The sequence below is a fragment of the Crinia signifera genome, chromosome 1, assembly GCF_055691185.1.
Source record: "Crinia signifera chromosome 1, ASM5569118v1, whole genome shotgun sequence".
NCBI lineage: Eukaryota > Metazoa > Chordata > Amphibia > Anura > Myobatrachidae > Crinia > Crinia signifera.
Window position 1 is genome coordinate 342,384,878 of NC_139217.1, and position 21,150 is coordinate 342,406,027.

Consider the following 21,150-nt stretch of genomic DNA (forward strand, 5'->3'; position numbering starts at 1 on the left):
CGCAGCAAAACCCTAATACTAAAATAGTAGAAAAATTGGCTGTTGGGCCGCCATAACTGGGGCAAGAACATCGCACACAATTTAACCATAATTGCCTACTTGTGATTGTGCCTCTCCATAAAAAGCCCTGTTAGGAGACCAGACACCACATGTTGGGGGTGGAGGGTGGTAGGGGGTGGCGACAAGGATGATGTCACCCAGCCCCGCCCCCACCCCAAATTTCGTGATTTGCAGGTCTGCAGACAGGGGATGGGGCTTAAATAACACTATTCTCTCCCCTCCCTGAAGAGTTGCAAATTCCAGCATTTGAATTAGCGGCTCCAGGGGGTGTGGGGGCTCCACCTTCTCTGGGGGGGAAGGGGGGGGGGGGCGGAGTATGAATTAGACTGAACCCATTATCAAAGATGCTGCCCTAGCAACAGTTGTTTATTAAATAAGTATGAGAAACATTTTGTTATTGCTGAAATTTGAAATTATTAGTTCTTGGGGACCCACTGGCAGCAATTATAAATAGACCCATATTATTCAAAGGTCCATCTACATGGAGCAAGAAGTGCTATAAAAGTTTGTGTGTGTGTGTGTGTGTGTGTGTGTGGGGGGGGCTTACTCTGTGCCGCTACTGTTTGCATTTGCTTATATGGAGGAAGCTGAGGCCCATGTGTAACAGGTGCATACATACGTATATGAGTAATGTTTAGGTAGTCTATCCTGTTTTATACGCCTACAGTCTCTTCTAGTAGGGGAGCTGTACTATATCAAACCTCTGAGAGAGAAGCTGCCCATAGTGGCCACCAGTTTCTAGCTAGCATTGATTTGTCTAGCTAGACAGAAGGTTGGTTGCTTTGGGCTTTTTCTACATCTATCTTGAAGGTTTGATACACTCCCCCCTGTGTCTACGGAAAGGATCAATTAACTCTAATTGTAGTACGGGCAGTTGACCTTACATTAGCATTGGGGCAATTGCCCTCTATAAATAGTGATGTGCTTTATACAACTTTCTACATTACATTGCTACTGATGTTGTTGCTGCTGTGATACATAGTGTTTTTTTGCTATTTTGCACCAATATGTCCATCAGATTACATCGAATACTTAGAATCATTGAGACAGTTGAAAAGCAACACTCCATGAAATATGTATATTTACTTGTGAAATTGTAATTTTTGCGCTGCGCCAGGTAATTTGTTGTCATTTTTTTCTTAAAAGTGTATGCTTGAATGCAGTCATAGCATTCCCTTAAGGGCATTAATCATTTGCTCATTAACCTCTCACCTAAATTGTCTTCCGTCTTCCATTCATAGCAATAGACTAACAGTTTAGCGCTATGTTCTGAAATCACATTATAATTTCCCTTAATTATCTCCCTTTTTGTACTAACTGGGGTGGAAGTGTAAAACCTCCATGTTTGTGACAGCCTAGTGATTTCTCAAGGTTATTAATTAATGTGTATGAATTTAACACATCTTGCTGCCATGAGGTTCAGCACTGTCTGTGATTAGCTTTGTTTTATGGTTACAGTTACAGTATATCATCAGCGAGCAGTCTTGATTATGTGTTCCTGTCGAGTTGCAAGAATGTACATGTGTCTATGTTTAAAAAAAAAAAAAAAATTCTGGTAAGCTCCCATGTTTGGTGAATTTGCGTTTTCCGATGGTAAAGTAATTTGTGTTTGGGTGCGGAGTTTAGCCCAAACACTGCCAAACATGTGGCATGCATGGATAAGGGTAATCTGTGTAATGCTTCTGTGTGTAAGCATAACCAGTCCTGGCTTCTTTGAGCCGGTGATGGTCCTAAAAATATAGGTAAAAAAATTGCTTAGAGACCTCCAGTATTTAAAGATACAGCACTAGGCTCTCTGGCCAGTCCTGGTTCAAAAAATGCAGGGTAAAAAGATAAGGAGGTCCCCCATATTTAAACTAGCACCAGGCTCCACTAGTCCGTAAGATAATGCCATAGTTGAGGGACACATTGATAGTGGTTCCTGTGAACGAGTCAGCCCTGTCCAGGGTTCCTGAGGGAGTGGGGACCCCCAATAAATGCCACCCAATCCTTCAGGGCACCCAAGGGCCATGGCTGATGCTTGGTGCTATGTAGGCACCCCTGGGCAATGGGTGCCAAATTCGTAGTCATTAACTGTTAAATTAAGATTTACTATTGTGTTTTTTTGTGTGGAACTACAGGTCCCAGCAAGCCTCACTCGCATTCTTGTACTTGAAGAATTACAAGTATCAGCAAGCAGGGCATTAATGGTCCCACTGTTACCCTTAGTTCCACCTGTAAAACAAAAATGACAATAAACACAGGACACTCTCTCCGTGACAGCCATACTCTACCATACAGTAGCATATAGTAACAGCAGAGATGAAAGCATGAGCGAATGAGTTATCCAGTACTGTCAATACTCTAAGATCGTATAAGGAAATCGGCAGCCCTGCATTCATGTGGAACACAGACAGTACAGTACTGTATATTTACATTTCAAATGACTGTGCATGATCTGCATTCAGCGATCCTGTAGCCCAGCGCTCATAACTGCGTGTCTGCTGCCACATCTGTATACTGCATTTAACATACAGTAAATTAGTTTTTGCCCTTTATTACTGTACTGCATTTCATTGACCTCACACATGCACAATGGTGATTTTCAAAAGTGACATCTGGTGGTTGAACATAAGTATTACATTCACCGGAAACTCCATCTGCCACATTAAACCATGTTGCGTTATAGGGCGACATAATATGACACCCTGTGAAAAGGTGCAGTGCACATCCTGTATTAATCTATGTGCCAATAGGAGGAGAGGTGATTGTGACTACATCTGTAAGCAAGTATGATACACAGTCATACCATTCAGATCTGGGCAGTGGGTATAGTGGTGAACCTCCTACAAGCAACCTGCTATCTAGTTTAAATACAGCTATATTATTGGGGTGATTTATTGAATTATAGCCTCAGATGCCACTTTATATCATACGCTATTAGGATTAGGTATACATATACATATATACATATATATATATATATATATATATATATATATATATATATATATATATATATACTTGGAATTTGTTTTCGGTTTGCTGAGCAGCCAGCAGCATACAGTATAAACAATAAACAATATAAACAGGTGGGTGAACATGTACAGTCATACAGAAAGTTATTCCGAGGGGACACCGTGTTAGATTATGTGCAAAGGGTTATTTTGCAACTGGACAGTGAGGTGTTCATGAGTTCACGTGTCAACAGGTGAACCGCTTGAGGGAAGAAACTTTTTAGGCTTTGTCAGCAACTCGGGGGTTTGTTGTGTTCCCGGCTGTGACCGTGGTGGACCAGTGGAGGGCGCTGTGTAGCGGAATACAGGGGGTTTGACGATTGACATGCACCAAGGGACAGGAGCACAGCGAACCAGAGTGTTGGCGGAGACCAGGAACAGGGGCGCGGAGTCTAACCTGCCAGCGGTGTTCACCAGGGAGTCCCGCAAGGAACTTTGGGCTTAGCTGCGTCTGACAGGCAGGTCGCGGCCCCCTGTCCTGGTCCTCTGGACGCAGGCTGGGAGTGAGGACACAGGAGGTATGAGAGAATGTCTTTTGAGACGGCTTGAGAGCCGGTGATGACGGTTGGCAGCCTGGGAGCTGCAGGATGGCCTGGAAGCCAGAGGTGACGACCTGGGAGTCGTTGGTATACGATGTCGATGACCAGGAGAGAATAACAAAGTCTCTGGGGGCACCTGTGGTAAACAGTTGACACGGGATGTTGACAACAGATGATCCTGCGACAATACTTAGAAGCAGCAACTGATGGATGTCCGGGATGACACGGATGTTGTTAGTCAATGGAGGACGACAGAAGCTGAGTGTCGACTGTGGTGTAGACAGTATCTGTCGACAGATCAGGACAAGATGGTGTAAGTCTCTGATGGTGATAGCTGGCTTAAGAGCCAGAGAGGTGCTCGGCAAAACACCTGATACTCGACTGCAGGAATGGTATCGCAGGAGTCTTCTGGAGATGGAATGAACCAGGTAAAACAATAACAATAGCTGGAGAAACGCTGGAGACAAGGACACAGGTAAACCTGGATATCCTAGAGCCTTGGGAACTTCCTCTGAACACAGGAGAACTCTCTGGAACAGGTAAAACAGTTGTTCAAGGCAAGGAGGACTCTGGGAAGCTGGCTTATATTCCTCCAGGTGATTGCTTGATTGTCTGCAGCTTGCAGCAGCAGACAGAACCAGGAAGTATGCCTTGAGTTACCTGGGATCATGTGACTGGTGCTGAACTCAGGAAGCTTCACTGGAGTTCTAATCACTGAAAATGCAGAGCAGCTGCAACAGCAGCAGCTAGGAAACAAACAGGCATGGAAACCTCAGGAAATAACTGTGAACCAAGTCAGGTTCGTGACAGGCTTCTGGTGGACCTGGTGGGAATAGGCCTGTAGCGTTTGCCTGATGGCAGCAGGTTAAACAAGCCATGGCCAGGATGTAGTTAGTCCTTGACTATCTTCGCTGCCCGTTTTTTTGCTCTGGACAGGTACAGGTCCTGGACAGAGGGAAGGTCCGTCCCGATTACCTAATACACAGTTCTGACTCCCTTTTGGAGTCAGCATTTGTCTCTCTCACTGGCGGAACCGTACCAGATCAGTATTGAGGAGTACAGTACAGACTCCACAATAGCGGAGTAGAAGAGGAGCAAAAGCTTCTGTGGGATGTTGAACTTCCTCAGTTGCCTCAGAAAGAATAGCCTCTGCTGCGCTTTTCTAACAATAGTATCAGTGTTGGCCCCCATTTAAGGTCCCGAGAGATTGTGGTTCCTAGGAACTTGAAGGAGTCCACTAGCAACAGCACACTGACAGCAATTGTTAGCGGAGGAACACCAACATTCTTCTTCCTAAAGTCCACTACCATCTCAGCAGTTTTGAGGGTTGAGCTCTAGATGGTTGCTGCTGCACCATTGGGCCAATCAGTCCACTTCTTGTCTGTAGGCCAATTCATCCCCGTCCTTGATAAGGCCAATGACGGTAGTATAATCTATGAATTATATTATCTTTACTGATTGTGCCTCTGAGTTGCAGTCGTTGGTGTACATGGAGAAGAGCAGGGGTCAGAGTACACAGTCCTGGGGAGCTCCTGTGCTGATGGACCGCACTTGGGAGGTGAATTTTCCCGCCTTTCACAACTTGTTTTCTATCAGAATGTCCACAATCCAAGAACACGTAGCTTCAGGGATTCCTAGGCGGAGTAGTTTGGGGTGGATGATGTTGGGAATAATTGTGTTGAAAGCCAAGTTGAAGTCAACAAACAGGACCCTTGCATTTGTACCAGGCATATCCAGGTGCTGCAGAATGTAGTGCAGGCCCAGGTTGACTGCATCTTCTACGCATCAATTCGATCAGTAGGGGGTCTAGCTGGTGGCCAGTCACAGCTTTCAGGTGGTTCAGTACCAGGCGCTCAAATGTTTTCATGATCTCAGACGTCATAGCTATTGGCCGGTAGTCGTTCAGATTTGAAATAGTGGATTTCTTAGGGACTGGAACAATAATAGAGCTTTTGAGGCAGGATGGAACCTTGCGTAGCTCCAGGGATTTGTGGAAGATCCTGGTGAATATGGGGGCAAGCTGACCCGTGCATATTCTCAGGGCAGATTATGCCTGTGCGACTCACGAAGCTGCGGCCGGTGTCTTCACAGAGGGGAGAGATATGGACGTGGTGGTGCGGCATTCATAGCCAAGGTAAAAGACTGTAGACTGTTATAGAGGCTTTGTCTACAGTCTTTTACCTTGGCTATGAGTGCCGCACCACCGCGTCCACATATATATATATATATATATATATTAGCAGAAGCAAGGTTGTGTAATCAGCAGCACCATTGATCTCCTGATATAAGTGTTTCCACGGCAAAGGGCAAATGCTCTTGATGGTATATTAGCTGCCCAAGCAATAGGCCGGGGTGTGGGCTATGGTAGGGACCACTGGAGCATTTGCAAGAGCTTCGAAAGCTAGTCTGCTACATTCTGTCTTTGTGCATGTGTGAGAAAGAGATGTAGTTTCAACTCTCTGCCAGCAGATGGCAGTGTTTTGGAGACTCACGGACACTAGACAATATATAGATGAAATATATATATATATATATATATTGACCCGAATGTTGACTCAGTTTCCAGTGCACTGCATCCCCTCGCTGCGCTTGGCACACTATTTTATTCTCCCATCACTCCCTAGTGGTTGGTAGGGCATGAAATACCACCTGTCGGTACATGTCTGCTCAAAAAACAGTGAAAAACCCCATGTCGACCTTTTGACTGTCAACCTAGACACTGTCAACCTAGTGCTTGTTTCGACCTAATGACCTGTCGACCTATCCCCATGTCGACCCAATGCTTGTTGACAAAAATGCTGTAGACCAAATTACCGAGCCTGAGGAAAATACAGTTTTGTATTGAAACGTTGCTAAATAAATAATTAGTTTTTTCACATCATTGAAGGCTGGAGTGCTGCAGCTTCTGTCACGTATATTGCTGTTTGGAGCCGTCTGCGGGCACCTGCCGAAGTTTCTTATTCCAGTGGCTGTGCCGGACCAACCCGTTGTCTATATATAAAGACCGAAACGTTGCTTAAGACAGTCTCTGCCTTATTCATTTCTCTCAAGTCCTCTGAGTGCTGCCGTCATCGATCTATACATATTCAGTGTGGAAACACTGTGGAAGGCACCGGGGCACGTACATTGCTGTATGGCTGGAGTGACGATCATTGCCTCCTTATAAATATATATATATATATATATATAGATATATATATACTTTTTTTTTTATTCTAATCACCATGCATTTAGTCATAAGCAGGCAGATAATGCAGATAGATAACAAAGATCATTAATAATCATAATGTCTTAACTGCAAATTAATGTCATTTTTCCTGTGGCTGTATGTTAATAGTGTATATGATATAAAATGGTATCTATTAAAGACTTAAACATGATTCACTTAAACGATTTTTCACCTTTTCAGTGGGCAGGAAACAGTTCATGAGATTCGAGTGGGCAAACAGCGCAGCCAACGTGCTCGGGTGTGATTGTGAGGAACTTTCTACAGCAGTCTTCAAACATCACCTTAAGCAGATACTTGACCAGGTCACACTGGGAAACAGAGGTGGCAATCAAGAAGAAGAAACAAAGTCAGGTATAGCGACCGTTTGTTGTACCTGATGTTCATACACTGATGTTATTATGTTCTTACTGTCATTTGCTCAGGCAACTTTGGGTTGCCATTCCCTAGCTAATTCCAACTTTTGCAAACACCTGATCCTAAGTCGTCAGATCAATGGAACAAAGTTGTAGCACACTCATGTCTTAAAAAAGCAAGTAATACAGCTTTACACAATGCAATATTAATTGTTCACGAAGGTAGACAAACATTTCCAGAAATGTAATATACATAAGGTTTATTTGTACAAACTCAGCAATATCGAGCAACCTATTGGTAATGTGTGCAATAAATAAAATGCCTAAAAATGTCAAATAAAAAAGGAACAGATACAGTATTCATGCATTGATGTACCTACCCTCAGAAATATGGTATAATGTAGCATCAGGGGAGTGTGAAACAATATTATGACTGCACACATATGGCATTTAAAGTTTTCTTATTTACGGTTTTAAGAAGTTAGTGTACCATATATATAGGCTCAAAAGTAGTGCTACAGATGGAGCGGGAGACGTCTTTGCAGGGGATGGCGGAAGAGTTGCCATCCGCCATCCCCCGCCAGCCGCCGTAAGGGGAAGCCCTTTACAATGGGCCCCCCCCCGGGTCCCCGCCGCCTCGCTGACGGTCTCCCCGGGTCCCCGCCACCTTGCCGCACCCCCCTAACCCTGTCCGTCTCCCTGAAGGGGAGACGGACAGGGTTCCCGTCCCCCCCCCTCGACGGGAAACTGGGACGCACGTGCGTGTGAGACGCATGCGCGTCTCAGTCTCTATCGCCGGCACTCGCCAGTGCAAGGGATCTGGCGAGCACCGGCCAAAGATGTCTCCCCCTCCATCTGTATACAAGGTTTTATTATAAATAAAATAGATTGCAGCAAAGCTGTCTTATATCAGTATGTAATACTGTACAGCGAGACGATAATGCCTAATTTCTTCTTTGTTTGAGACTTAAATCAAACATTAACCCAAAACATGACATTTCAAAGCAAATACAAATGATGGATTCAAGAAAGTTAAGGTGCATGTAATTTAATAGGATGAGAGACTCAGAAAGTGAGAGATTTGGTAAGTTGGTACTTATGTAGTAACTGGGCTGCCGATTTTGAAATCGGGTCCATCGCATCGCATCGCACCCGACCAAATCGCATGCGATGCGATGCGATGCGATGCGATGCGATGGACCCGATTTTTCCATAGGATTCAATGTTAAAATGGACTGAGTCCATTTCAACATGGAATTCAATGGGAAATGGGGTCCTTTTCATACCCCTACTATCCAAGTGGGCATGGAGTTGGATATAAACCTGTGGCGAGCGTAGCGAGCCACCGAGCCCGAAGCGTGGCGAGCGTAGCGAGCCCCGCGAGGGGACACAGAATACCGTCCCCTCGCGGGGCTCGCTTCGCTCGCCACGCTTCGGGCTCGGTGGCTCGCTACGCTCGCCACAGGTTTATATCCAACTCCATGCCCACTTGGATAGTAGGGGTATGAAAAGGACCCCTTTTCCCATTGAATTCCATGTTGAAATGGACTCAGTCCATTTTAACATTGAATCCTATGGAAAAATCGGGTCATCGCATCGCATCGTATCGCATCGTATGCGATGCGATGCGATATCGCATCGCATCGCATCTGATTGTATGCCTTAACTTAAGGCATACAACCAAAAAATCGGCAGCCCAGATACTACATAAGTACCGGTAAGTTTTTTAAAGCGGCAATCATTTACACTTCAAAAATCAAAATCAAAATGGTTTTGCAGTGTAAATGATTGCTGCTTTACAAAAACTTACCAAATCACTCACTTTGAGTCTCTCATCCTATAAAATTTCACCCAATGAGTGTTTTTGCGATGATGATGTGAAAATCACTGGCCGGTAAATCATTCATACACACGGAACAATTTTTACACGACACAGGGATTTCCACTGTGGCTTAACCCCTTACAACAGTAGGAGACTGTGGAAAGTGGGTCACTCAACCTGCAAAACAGGCCGACAGTCAGTGGTGGCCGGCAATGATGCGGGAGCGCACATCAGCACTCACCGCTCATCGCCCTCCAAGGGCGATGAGTGGTGCCAAAAATGCCAAAAGTGAGCTACTTTGAGCTCAAAATTGCCCAGTGTGTATTGTTAGTTCCTATATAGATATGTGGCAAAATCATAGTAATGATAAATATGTTTCAAACACCTACATTTAAAAAGCAGTGTAATGAAATCAGTTGGATTTATGAACTTTGAAGACGCATTTGGTACCGTCATCTCTGCAACAGTTTGTTAGGAGCCAGACATCACAAGCATAAAAATCTGATTCTTCCATTACTCTCAGTCAATGGCTTACTGCTTAATGACATCATGGCTATGTTCCTGCCACATGCAGCTCTTTGCTGTCTTAGACCATTTGGGGGAGATAACTGGATGATCGGCAAAAATTCAGTTATGTTTGCGGCCATTTTCAGGTTGTGTTTATAGCTGCAACTGTGTTCCTGTAGTCAGAAAGCATGGAGCCAGAATCTCCGTTCCTGTGGTCATTCTGCGTGACCATAGGTTTACTAAGATGGCCGATTATAGAATGCTCTGTGGCAGCTGCTTGGATTTGTAGTGCTATCTGTGTGCGTCTCAATACAATTCTAGCTGGCTATTTGAGTATATTTTCATAAAGTTTCCGCATTCAGATTGCAAATGCACCTCAGAATCAGGACTTTAAAGCGCCAAAAATGTATTGTAGACTTTGATGCACAAAAAAGTGTGGTTGAGCGCATGAATGCATTTGACCATGTATGTCATCACTGTTCAGTGCAATCTGCAAGTTTTCTATTAGTAATAAAGTCTTGCCTCTTGATGCATTGTTTGCAGAATTTTGCAGCAAAATTGGTAACGTTTGGCAAAATTGGACACGAGCTAAAGCAACAATTATGTGTATTGGGTATAGGATACTTTTGACATCATGTCCTTGTTATAGACCTTTGCTTGGAGCTATATCTGGTTCCCAGATGAGTTTAACTCTGTGCATCGGATGTCTGGCCTGGGACCTTTTGGTATTTGCGCTGTAATGATCAGCGGCCTTATTATTCAGATATCTGCCAAGCAGAGAACCCAGAATAGTCTCCAGGCTGATCTAAGGTGAATGGTATCCTAGCAACCAGCCCAGGTGTGCAGATAGTCTTCTGCCAGGATTTCAAATGTTTCAACATAGAAATTGGCATCGCATAAAGACCATTTGGCTGGATTATACTCTATCTTCTGCTGTTTTTCTTTTCTCTGTTAGAACTAATTTTGGCCCACAGATATGATTACTAAGTTTAGCGTATTAGCTGTAAAGATCCTTTGCAGTGCATCTAGTTCTACATCCTGTTAAAAATGACACAATATCCTCAGCCTTCACAGTTAATTTACATAAACCAATTTAAATCCTAAAATAATAGTTATCTACAAATATGTATGTTTTATTGTGCAAATGTTTCCTTTTATGTTGTCTTTCTATAACCTGCTAAAAATATATTTAAAGTTACATTTTTAAAGCCATTTTACAGATGAAATACATTTCTATAAGAACAAAAGCTCAATTGAGCACTTTCTGCACAGTAAAAAAAACAAAAACTAATGCGCTTAGAAAAATTAAGGTAATGGTATCCCAGAATATATAAAATAGGTATTTATTTAGGTATTGAAATGTCCACAATTTTCTAGCTCGCTGCCACAGTCTGTGGGAATCTCTGTATGGGTTCCCCTGGACTAGGAGGGAAGCTATATTATGAAAAAAGACTGTTCACCTTTGTAATGTATGTAAGTTGTCCAGCAATACAGGATAATTAAATCCTTTACATTACAAACCGTGAAAACCATGTCCCAAATTTCTATCCCAATCTGTGATCAAAGTGTTAGGCCACCTACTGTATTTGTAGACATTTGCAGAAATCCAGCCTCTCCTACTCTATTTCAATGCATGCAGCATTATTTGCCGCTGGGCACTCTGCTGTCAGGTATGTAAACATCTTCCAATGTTACCTATCTGCCTATGTACACAGTTATCTGTTCCCATTCTTACATGTTATCTTCCAGTTACAGAAACCAGGGATAAATTAAGTGATGAAACAAAAACCCTCTCCTTCGGCTTAGACTAATTAATTCAGGCCATGGCCCGGCTAGTGGATATTAAAGACGAAGAACAGGATCAGATCCTTGTGTAGTGAATAAAATAGAATGTGACAGCTCACATTGTGCTTAAACAGAATATTCAGGTTGTAGTAGAGTCTGGGGATTTAGGAAGCGACAGCATGAGAAGAGACAAGAATGGACAATAAGGTAGAGTAGAGGGATGAATGGAAGATAAGGGGAGAGAGAAAGACATCATTATACAACAGGTAGTACAAAGAAAAGACCAGCTTGCTATTATTAGAATGTGTTTTACTTCATCTTTATCTTTACTCTTATTGTCACTAACATATACCTGTATCTCCAGGATTCAGTACTTCAATGAAAATGATTAATTTTGGGGATCATTTTACACAAAAATAAAAATACTGATCAACTATAAGTCACTCAAGTAAGAACTGGGAAAGGTCAACCAGTGCTAATGATCTGCAAGGAGAGATGATGATGGATAATGGGCACATCAGTTTGTTTAATGACTATTGTTCAGAAATACAGTAAACTGGGGCATCCTTTCTCTAGTACAGTAGTTCTCAAACTCTGCCATTGAGACCACACACAGTTCACGTTTTCCAGGTCACCCAACAGGTGCACTCATTACTGACTGACACATTTTTAAAGATCCACAGGTGGCACTAATTATTTCACTTGATTCTGTGAGACCTTCAAAACATTAACTATGTGGGGTCCTAAGGACCGACTTTGAGAACCTGTGCTCTAGTATATTGCCTGAATTTGCCAATTTCTTTGAATGCACACATTCCATTGCCCTATAGTATGCTACAGTGATTTAGTTCCCTGGAAAACCATAATTCTGTGTTTATTTGCCCCAGGGCCCAAAATGAGCGGAGTGGAATGTGTTGAAGGCATGGCCGCCGGACTATATGAAGAGCTTTTTGCAGCTATTGTCTCCCTTATTAACAGGTACAGTATATTGTTTCCTACATATTAATATCATTTCATGCATATTATTTCTTTTAAATACATTTCATAATTATAGATATCATCACTATGTATTAATTTTGTGTTTCCAAATAATAAATATGCAACATTTCCACTTCAAGGGAAGTACTGTAAATTGGTCTGTGTGCAAATCACCACCGGAGGCTGCAGAGGCACTTCCTGTGTAAATAACACTTCCTGTATAACAAACACTTCTCATATTACAAGTTGATGGAATGATCTACAAGCACCATCAATAACATCTATAAAATATATATAATACAATTCTACTGAAATGTGGTAAACGACATAAAATAGAAATAATTAATTTTGTTGCTAAACAAACCCTCTGCAATTTTTACAATATTTATATAATTTACTTAAAAAACACTGAATATACAGTAACTGTGACTGTAGTAAAATGTTGGAATTTACAAATTATGTAAAGGAAAGTGTTTTATCTTCCAAAACTGATTTCACAATTATATATATTGCTAAATATACAACTCAATTTCTGCCATTGTAGGGTTCATCGTACACATTGGTGTGGCCTAAGAAAGCTTTATCAGTCACATAAAGTTTTTACCTTTAAGTTCCCCTCTTACGGCAGAGGTGTGCAGTATTGTGACAAAATCAGTGCTATAATATAAACAAGCTACTATTGTGATTTTAGCCCAATGGTGTTTATTGGGCTATAGAATTTTAGCCATTTTCAAGTGATAACACATGTGATCTGGGAAAACCTCCTGGGCCTATCTGCTATTGCGGCTCTGAGAATTGGTTACTGAGGATTATAATTTTTGTACATCAGGTGATAACGTGATAAGTGCCGGCTAATAGGCCTAGTTGGAAAGCATGCTCGGAATCCATTGGCCATAGTAATTTACTGAGAGCAATGGAATATCCCTCATAGTACTAATAGACTTTCAGATTATTTTGAACCAGCACTACTATGTGAATTGAAGTTTACTCTGCTCAAAGAAGTGCATTTATTTTACTAATCATTTGCCAAACATGATAATTCCTTCGAGTGACTATTCCAAACAATCATGGTATCTCAATTCCTTTGGATGATATTTAAATCTTGATTTAAAAATCATAAAATCAACAATTTAGTCTGGTGAATTATATTCTGCCTTGAAAAGCCATGTCATCCTTGCCAAAAATAAAATTTTAGGTTGCTATCTGTTGGTATTGTTTATTTTAACTTTAAATCCCATAAAGTTTAAGGCAATGGTCTATTTTTTTCGGGTAAACTCTTCCCAGCCAGAGTTAAATTCTGTCCTGTGCAATTCTTCAAATTAGTTTGAATTGAGATTAGCTGTAACTCCATTTGTAAACTGCTCATCAGATGATTTTTTCAGTGTGTGCAGTCTGTGCATTTTTCCGCGACTGCTATAGAAATAGTAAGCATAGGCGTGCACACATTGAGTGTTAAGGGGGCACAGGCACCCCCAAATGCTGTGACCACCCTTATAAAAACCTCCCTGCCGCTAGCAATACCTTTTACCAAAGACTTTTGCTTTTTAGAACTGTATGCCATTAAAAGAAGCACCCATCAATCAATTATGTGTGTTTTGCATTGTTACTTGTACTAGACCATTGTCATATCTCTACATACCTGTGTCATCCATATATGTATTTTTGACTTTATTTGCATGTACTGTTACACAGAGTAATTAAAAGATTAAAACTGAAGTAGGCAGGAGATTATGGTGTGGCTGAGAGATGCTTTATATTGTAGCGCATGCCAACAGATGGTTGACAAGCCTGATTGGCAGTATTAGACACATCCAATGGGCATGCCAGACACACCCAATAGGTGGTGCTAAGCACACCCCTTTAACGGTGCACCCCCGTCATTTAGTAAAATATTGCAGGACTCCTGATTGGGCCACAATTTAGCAAATTATGAAAATAAAAAGGTAGTTTCCTAAATTTTACACACAATGACCTTTTTGCATTTTTCTCTGCTGTTTGTTACACTTACTGTGCAGTGAACAAAGAAATACTCAAGGGTAAATCAGGGCTCATTGATTACAATGGTCCCAAACTAGTCTGAGCTACAGTACTGTGAACTCAATGATTGGTGATAGCACACAGGGACCAAGGATTGCACTGTGATAAATACAGGTTATACAGACCATGGATGAAATTTCAATGCATACCTCCCAACGGGATGCGGTCAATTTAACTACAATAAAAATCCTGACAGTCAAAATATCGACAACCATTGACCGACAAGGTCAAAATACCGACTTGTACATACTTTACCATCCCAGTGGACATGGAGGGGGAATATAATAGTGTGCCGAGCATAGCGAGGCACTGTGCCTGAAGAACGGGGTTCATGTCGACCTATGTCAACATACAGACCCAATAAAATATGAAAAACGTGTCTAATTTTTGACCTGTCTATATTCTAAATGTAGGTATTTTGACCATGTCGGTATTTTGACCGTTGGTCAATTGCTGTTGGTATTTTGACAGTTGGGATTTTGATTGTAGGTAAATCATACCGAACCCCTCCCAACATGACAGGAGGGACAAAATGCTGTGTTCTTGGAATTCTCTCAATTTATAATTGTTTGTTCCTGGACCTCCCTCCTAAATTATCATGGTTTGTTCCTGGACCGCCCTCCTAATTTATAATTGTTGATACCTGACGTGTATGCAGCATAGAACTTGAAAGAGTGATTTAGTGAAATTTATTCCAGATTTTCTTCCTCTAAGGTCTTTGTCCTCCAGTATTTTAACACTGGCTTCAATTATGGTAGTGGATGTTCCTGGGTTTCAGAATCCTCGTCACCAGAAGAAAGAGAGAGCTGCAACATTTGAGGAGCTTTGTCATAATTACATACAGGAGCGCCTGCAGTGCTTGTCCTACAAAAGAACCTTCAGCACTCCTCTAGAGCGGTTTAGAGAGGTAAGATTAGCTATCACTAAAACTTTCAGGACTAAGGCCCTAATTCAGTATGGATCGCTAAGTTGAGTAAAAGAAGTTGCTGCAATCAAATATTTGCCGCCCAGAATGAAAGAGAAAACGCCCATTGTAAAAATTATGGATGCATTGCAAAACACGATGCATGCGCAAATCCATTGAAGAAAATTGGAACATCAAAGAGTACTTTCCATCTATGTCAGTCATAAGCTTCCAAAATTCAGCTAAAGCAACAGGCTGGAAGTGGTCATCACTGATGTCAGAGACCCACTCCCTAAAACGACTTGGCATGCCTGCGTTTGGGCAAACGCTCCCACAAAACTCTGTGTTTCCTTTCCTTAAACTCTGACTTCCTGTTAATCATAATGCGATTTTATCTAGCAGAATGTGCATGCAAAATTGTTTGCAGATGTTCGATAATTGACCGGACTGTGTTTTCTCAAGTTACCGATCCATGATGAATTAGGCCCTAAGATGTAAAATTTGCAAAGAAATTTTAAATTTATTTAAAATAATCAGTTGTAGTAGAAAGTGTCTGCACCAAATTATTTAGGTTTTGTTGTATAAATATCTATTTAATTGAGAATAAAGATTTTTGGAAAGTTATCAATTCTCCTTTTAATAGCTATTATTATAGAAAAACGTCTAGGGTGACTTACATACTGGGGGATATTTACTAAGATGTGTATTCGACTTCACATGTGATGTTGCTATGGGCAACCAATCAGAATCTATTTCTTATTTATTTAGCACCCTCTAGAAGATACAGTAGTAGACAGGATCTGATTGGTTGCCCATAGCAACATCACATGTGAAGTATAATACACATCTTAGTAAATTTCCCCCACTGACTCTGGGGTCATTGAGGTGCGGTTGGAGTTGCTATCACTGCTGCTTCTTTGGAAGCACCAGTGATAGCAATGTACAGTATGTTGATGCAAAAGGAGGTGTCTATTACAAGCAGATGCCTCCAGCTGCAGTAGTGATCTGATCCGCATCCTAGGATGCAACATCAGATCACTCAGCCACCATTGGGCTGACATCAGACTTTGCAATGATGGACGCAGGTGCAACTGCACTTAAATGACCTCCCTATGACCTTTTTTTATACAGTAATCTATAACTTGAGCAGTAACTTCCATAGACAGAAGAATTGTAGCCCGTGTAGCCAGCTTCCTTTTTTTTATGGACATAATGTTGGAAGATTGGGATGTATTAAGATTGGACTTGGTTTATTTGAGGTTTATTTGAGTTTCGCTGAGTCTGGACTAATTGCAATGACATTTTATAATCCATAGGAAAACATTGAAGTGTCTTTTGAAATTCCTGAAGATTCTCCATTCGCCACTGTATCTGTCATAGATCAGACATCATTGCAGGTACGGAGCATATTGCAATCATTTTTACATATTTATAAAAAGTGCTTATTAAATATTGAATAGTTTAAAAGATAGAAAACATGTTTAAAAATCCTCTTCACTAAATTGTTAAAAAGTGCAATTGCCACTAGGTACTCAACAGAAATGGGGATTTTGAAACCGCTGAACAGATGACATTTTTCATATACAAACCTAATTTCTTCCTAATCTGCGGTTTGCATAAACTCAGTACTGTGCAAGCAGTCTGTTGATATAATGACTGTCATACATGTGTTCTGGATGCATTTGTAATATAAAATGTGCCTAAATTTATTTTTGTGATTTAATTTTAACGATCAACTTAGTCAACTGAAAATCAAGCTCCTTTTCATCATATTCATTACACATTGTATACACATTGTATACACATTATACCCGACATTATAACCTGACAGCCAGGATTCAATGTTCCGACTGTCGAGTGACAGAAAGTCAGAGATTGTCTAAAACGTCCGCGGATTGTCAAAAAGTGACTACCCCATTATCTCCATCCTTGTCTTTGTAATAGACCCCATTATCTATATATTTGCCTGTTGGTCAGTACTTCATCTCTCTCCAGGTCAGTGGCGTAGCTACATATGTGGCAGACCCCGTGGTGGCTTGGGGGAGCAGCACCAGCGGGGTCTGTGGTGGGCGCCGCTGGCTGAACTGACAAGCGATCCAGAAAGCAGTGAGCGCTGAGCTGGTCCCACTCTGTACATATCTAATGAGCGGGGACACAGTGCAGTGCATATTGAATGAGCGGGTCCCCACTTTGTGCATATGTAATGAGCAGGTTCCGCTCATTACATATGCACGGAGCGGGACCAGCTCAGTGCTTACTGCTGCCTGGGTCGCCTGTCAGCTCAGCCAGCGGCACCCGTAGTCCATCGCCTCTCCCCTTCTTCAGGGGGAAGGGGGGCAGAATTTTTTGGGCAGGTGGGAGAAAAATGTCTAGCTACATCACTGCTCCAGGTTGTTTGTTTTAAGTTTAGATAGGCAAGTAAACATCTCCTAGCAAGAACCATCTTTGCTCTTTATAATTATTGTGACATTTTTGTTCTGCAAACCTTTTCACTTCTGTGCAAAAATAGGAACATCATGTCACCAAAGATAATAGTGCACTATGACTAAGTGATAAACAGCTACAGTAGAATTTTCAGTACTGTAAATCAGTTTAAGCAGGTAGCAGATTTTTTTTTGCAGAGGTTCAAATTCTGGGGAAACAAACCCGAACCCATAATGCCAACCTGTTAATATTACAATTTACAGCATCTTAAATTGTTAATATGCTTTAAATTGCATTATTAACAAGTCAGGATTACAGGCTTATAGTGTGCCTATTCTGAGTCAAACTCCTTTAATGCCGTGAGTAGAATTGGCACAACATTTATAAATTCTGCATTGTGTAAAATGTATAATATATTAATAGAAGTGGGATGACGATGGTGTCAGTTTATTCCTTTGAATGTCATTGTGTAACAAAAATGATAACATTAAATGTTGAAAACAATATAGGAAATTCTGTACTTTCCTTATAGTGTAGCTATGGTATGTGCCTTACAAAGCTGGAATATAGAAATATGTTGGCTAATTAACAAGGGCCATGTGCATAAGAGAACATGGATAATTCAGCGCTGATGTCCCTATATTTCACTGCCAGTTATTTCATCAAGAAAAAAACAAGCATATATTCTTCATGTTCTTGATTTGTAATGTGGCGAAATTCAGGCAGAAATAATTCCTAGTGAAAATAGCTCACAATACCAATATGTATACCGTGAAATGGTTGTGTATCACATGTTCTTCTGCAGGTGCACTAAGGACTTTATTCTGCACCATGTGCACCGTGCAAATTTGCATGGGTGCGCAATGTTTTTGAACTGCACATGCACATTTCTGCACATGCGTTGTGTGCGAGCGACCACGGTGAACATGCGCTGGGCACTCGCACACAAGACTGTGGGCGGGGAGCATGGGGAGGCGGGCCTGGGTATGCGGCCATGGGAACACCCAATATTTTGTGGGTGTTCCCATGAAAACACTAGACGTTCCCATGGAAATTACTCAGTGACGCAGGTGCCAGGGGCGGGCAGCTGTCATCACTGAATATCAGCTTCCTGCCACGTTCTCCTCGAGAACACACGCAAAACTAATACACCTCAGAGTATCTTAGTTTTGCGTGTGCCTTGTGGTGATGATGGATGTGGGTGTTTTTCCCTAGGCTGCAAATGGATGTTTATGCTAAACATCCATTTGCAAACGTGCGGGGGAATTCGCCCTGCAAATGGTGGGCGGCGGCATAGGTGAACGGCGGCCGGGCAGAAAATGACACGCAGTGCTGCAAACCTCGCAACGCTGAGTGTCAATCAGAATAATCCCCAAAGTTCCTTAGTTGTAGTGATTTAAAAATGAAATACCTCTATTATTAGCATCAAAGCGTGGCAGTGGTGTCTAGCTTCCAAGGTTTTATGCTTCATACTCAAAAGGGTCATATGCAGTGATATTTTTCTGAAGAAACCAGCAGGAATTCCGTTCCCGAAACTGTCATTAATTATGATCATGACCTGCCCTTGCCAAAAATGTACTTTCCACAAAATCTTTTTTCTTTATTTTTGTTGAGTACACTTTTGTAAATAATAAGTGTGTGTGTAGGTATGTGTATGTATATATATATATATAAATGTATTTTTAAAAACTTATATAGTGATATTATGTTTATGAAAATAAAGTATAAGAGAAAATTATATTAAAAAATTACGCAAGCATTATTATATACATTGTTATAATAGATGGAAGGTTTTGATAAATGAGATGGTTCTGAAATTTTTTTTAAAGAACCAATTTAGATCAAAGTCCTGATTTAGACCAGATGCATATAGTGTTTTTAAATTAAAAATGGTTTTCATCTCTGTTTTTGCTAATTGGTTTCCTGTATTTTTTTCCTTCCATGAATTCTTAATGTGCTCAATGCCAAGGAATTTTGTAATATGATTTGAAAAGCAATTATGGTGTGTCTTAAAGTGTTGTGACAAATGGTGCAATTCTAGGCCTTTGCGGATGTTTATCAGATGTTCTGCTATCCTAACCTTTAGTGGTCTAGTGGTTCTTCCAATGTAGGTGAGACCACAGGAACATTCCACCATATACTGTACACTACATTGGCTGTGTTGCATGTAATAAAATTGTTGATCTTGATCTTTTTGCTGTTTATTGTCACTTCTGTGTATTTTGAGGTGGAGTCTCTTATGCTCCTGCAGCCTAGGCACAGTCTGCACGGATGGATCCTTTTGTTCTTATTGAAGATTTGGTTGGCATTGGTAGTGTACTTCTTACTAAAGAGTTTTTTTAATGTTTTGCTTTACGGCAGGGGTGTCAAACTCAAATTCATCGGGGGCCGCATTAGCAGTTTGGTCACCCTCAAAGGGCCGGTTGTATCTGTAGGTCCCCCTGTATAATTATAATGCCATGACACCACAGGCTGCTCCCCCTGTATAATATAAAATGAATGCCATGACACCACAGGCTGCTCCCCCTGTATAATAATAATGCCATGACACCACAGACTGCTCCCCCTGTATAATATAATAAAAGTAATGCCATGACACATAAATGATTATACAGGAGGAGCAGCCTGTGGTGTCATGGCATTATTATTATTATTATTATTATTATACACGGGGACACCTCAGGAAACAGCAGATATATATTTTTTTTTATTGTGAGTGTGATCCTCATCCTCACTTACTGTTTCTCCGTCTGTCCTGCAGCTGCTGCGGCTTCCAGCTTTTCTTCACTGCTTGCTGCGGCCACACTGTCCCCGACTCCCGGTCCAGCTTCCCTGCCTGCTCCTACTTCTCTACAGACGCATGGGCGGGAGGCATCATCGTCATGACGTCCACACCCAGTGTCTGTCACTGCCGGGCATCAGAGGGAACAGGCGGCCGGGCCCTCCTCCACGTAGCCGTGGAGGCCGGCGGCCATGTTTCTGTAGCAGCATACATATGTGCCTACAGGAACATGGCCGCCCACAGTGGAGGAACAGGTAAGGCAGCCGCGGTGGGGTGGGTGAGAGGAGGTGGCCTAGGCAGGAGCTGGGACACACTGCCCTGTGTGCTATCTCTTCGCGTGGGCCACATGACGAGGTTTGGCGGGCCGGATTTGGCCCGCGAGCCTTGTGTTTGACACCCGTGCTTTACGGTATATGAAAGATGGTTTAGAAGGGATGATGGATTTCAAGATAGGGTCTCTAGTTAGTAAATGCCAGTGTTTTTTGACAATCCTTTCGACTTGTTTAAGTTGAGTGTCATGTGTTATTAGAGACCATTGTTGTTTATTGGTGATGGTTTTTGTTTCTTCCTTTCTGTAAGTACTGTTGAGGGTATCTTCGTAACCTTTCTCTAGGAAGTTTTGTTTCATTGCTTTCATTTGTTGTTCACATATGTCTTCCTTCCTGCAATTTCTCTTGTTTCTTAAAAATTGACTTTTTGGTACACCTTTCAGCCATAGGTTTTGGTACTGGCTG

The 21,150-nt window shown here is 41.7% G+C and overlaps 1 protein-coding gene across 2 annotated transcripts in view; it reads left to right on the top strand.

The window, feature by feature from the left end:
- Window positions 1–21,150, top strand: part of MYO18B (myosin XVIIIB) — a 451,547-nt gene that overhangs the window by 100,576 nt on the left and 329,821 nt on the right. For both annotated transcript variants that reach the window (XM_083146506.1, XM_083146515.1), the window contains 4 exons: window positions 7,005–7,175; window positions 12,179–12,269; window positions 15,021–15,213; window positions 16,527–16,607. In XM_083146506.1, coding sequence (XP_083002632.1) covers window positions 7,005–7,175; window positions 12,179–12,269; window positions 15,021–15,213; window positions 16,527–16,607 — 536 coding nt within the window. The remainder of the gene's footprint in view (window positions 1–7,004; window positions 7,176–12,178; window positions 12,270–15,020; window positions 15,214–16,526; window positions 16,608–21,150) is intronic.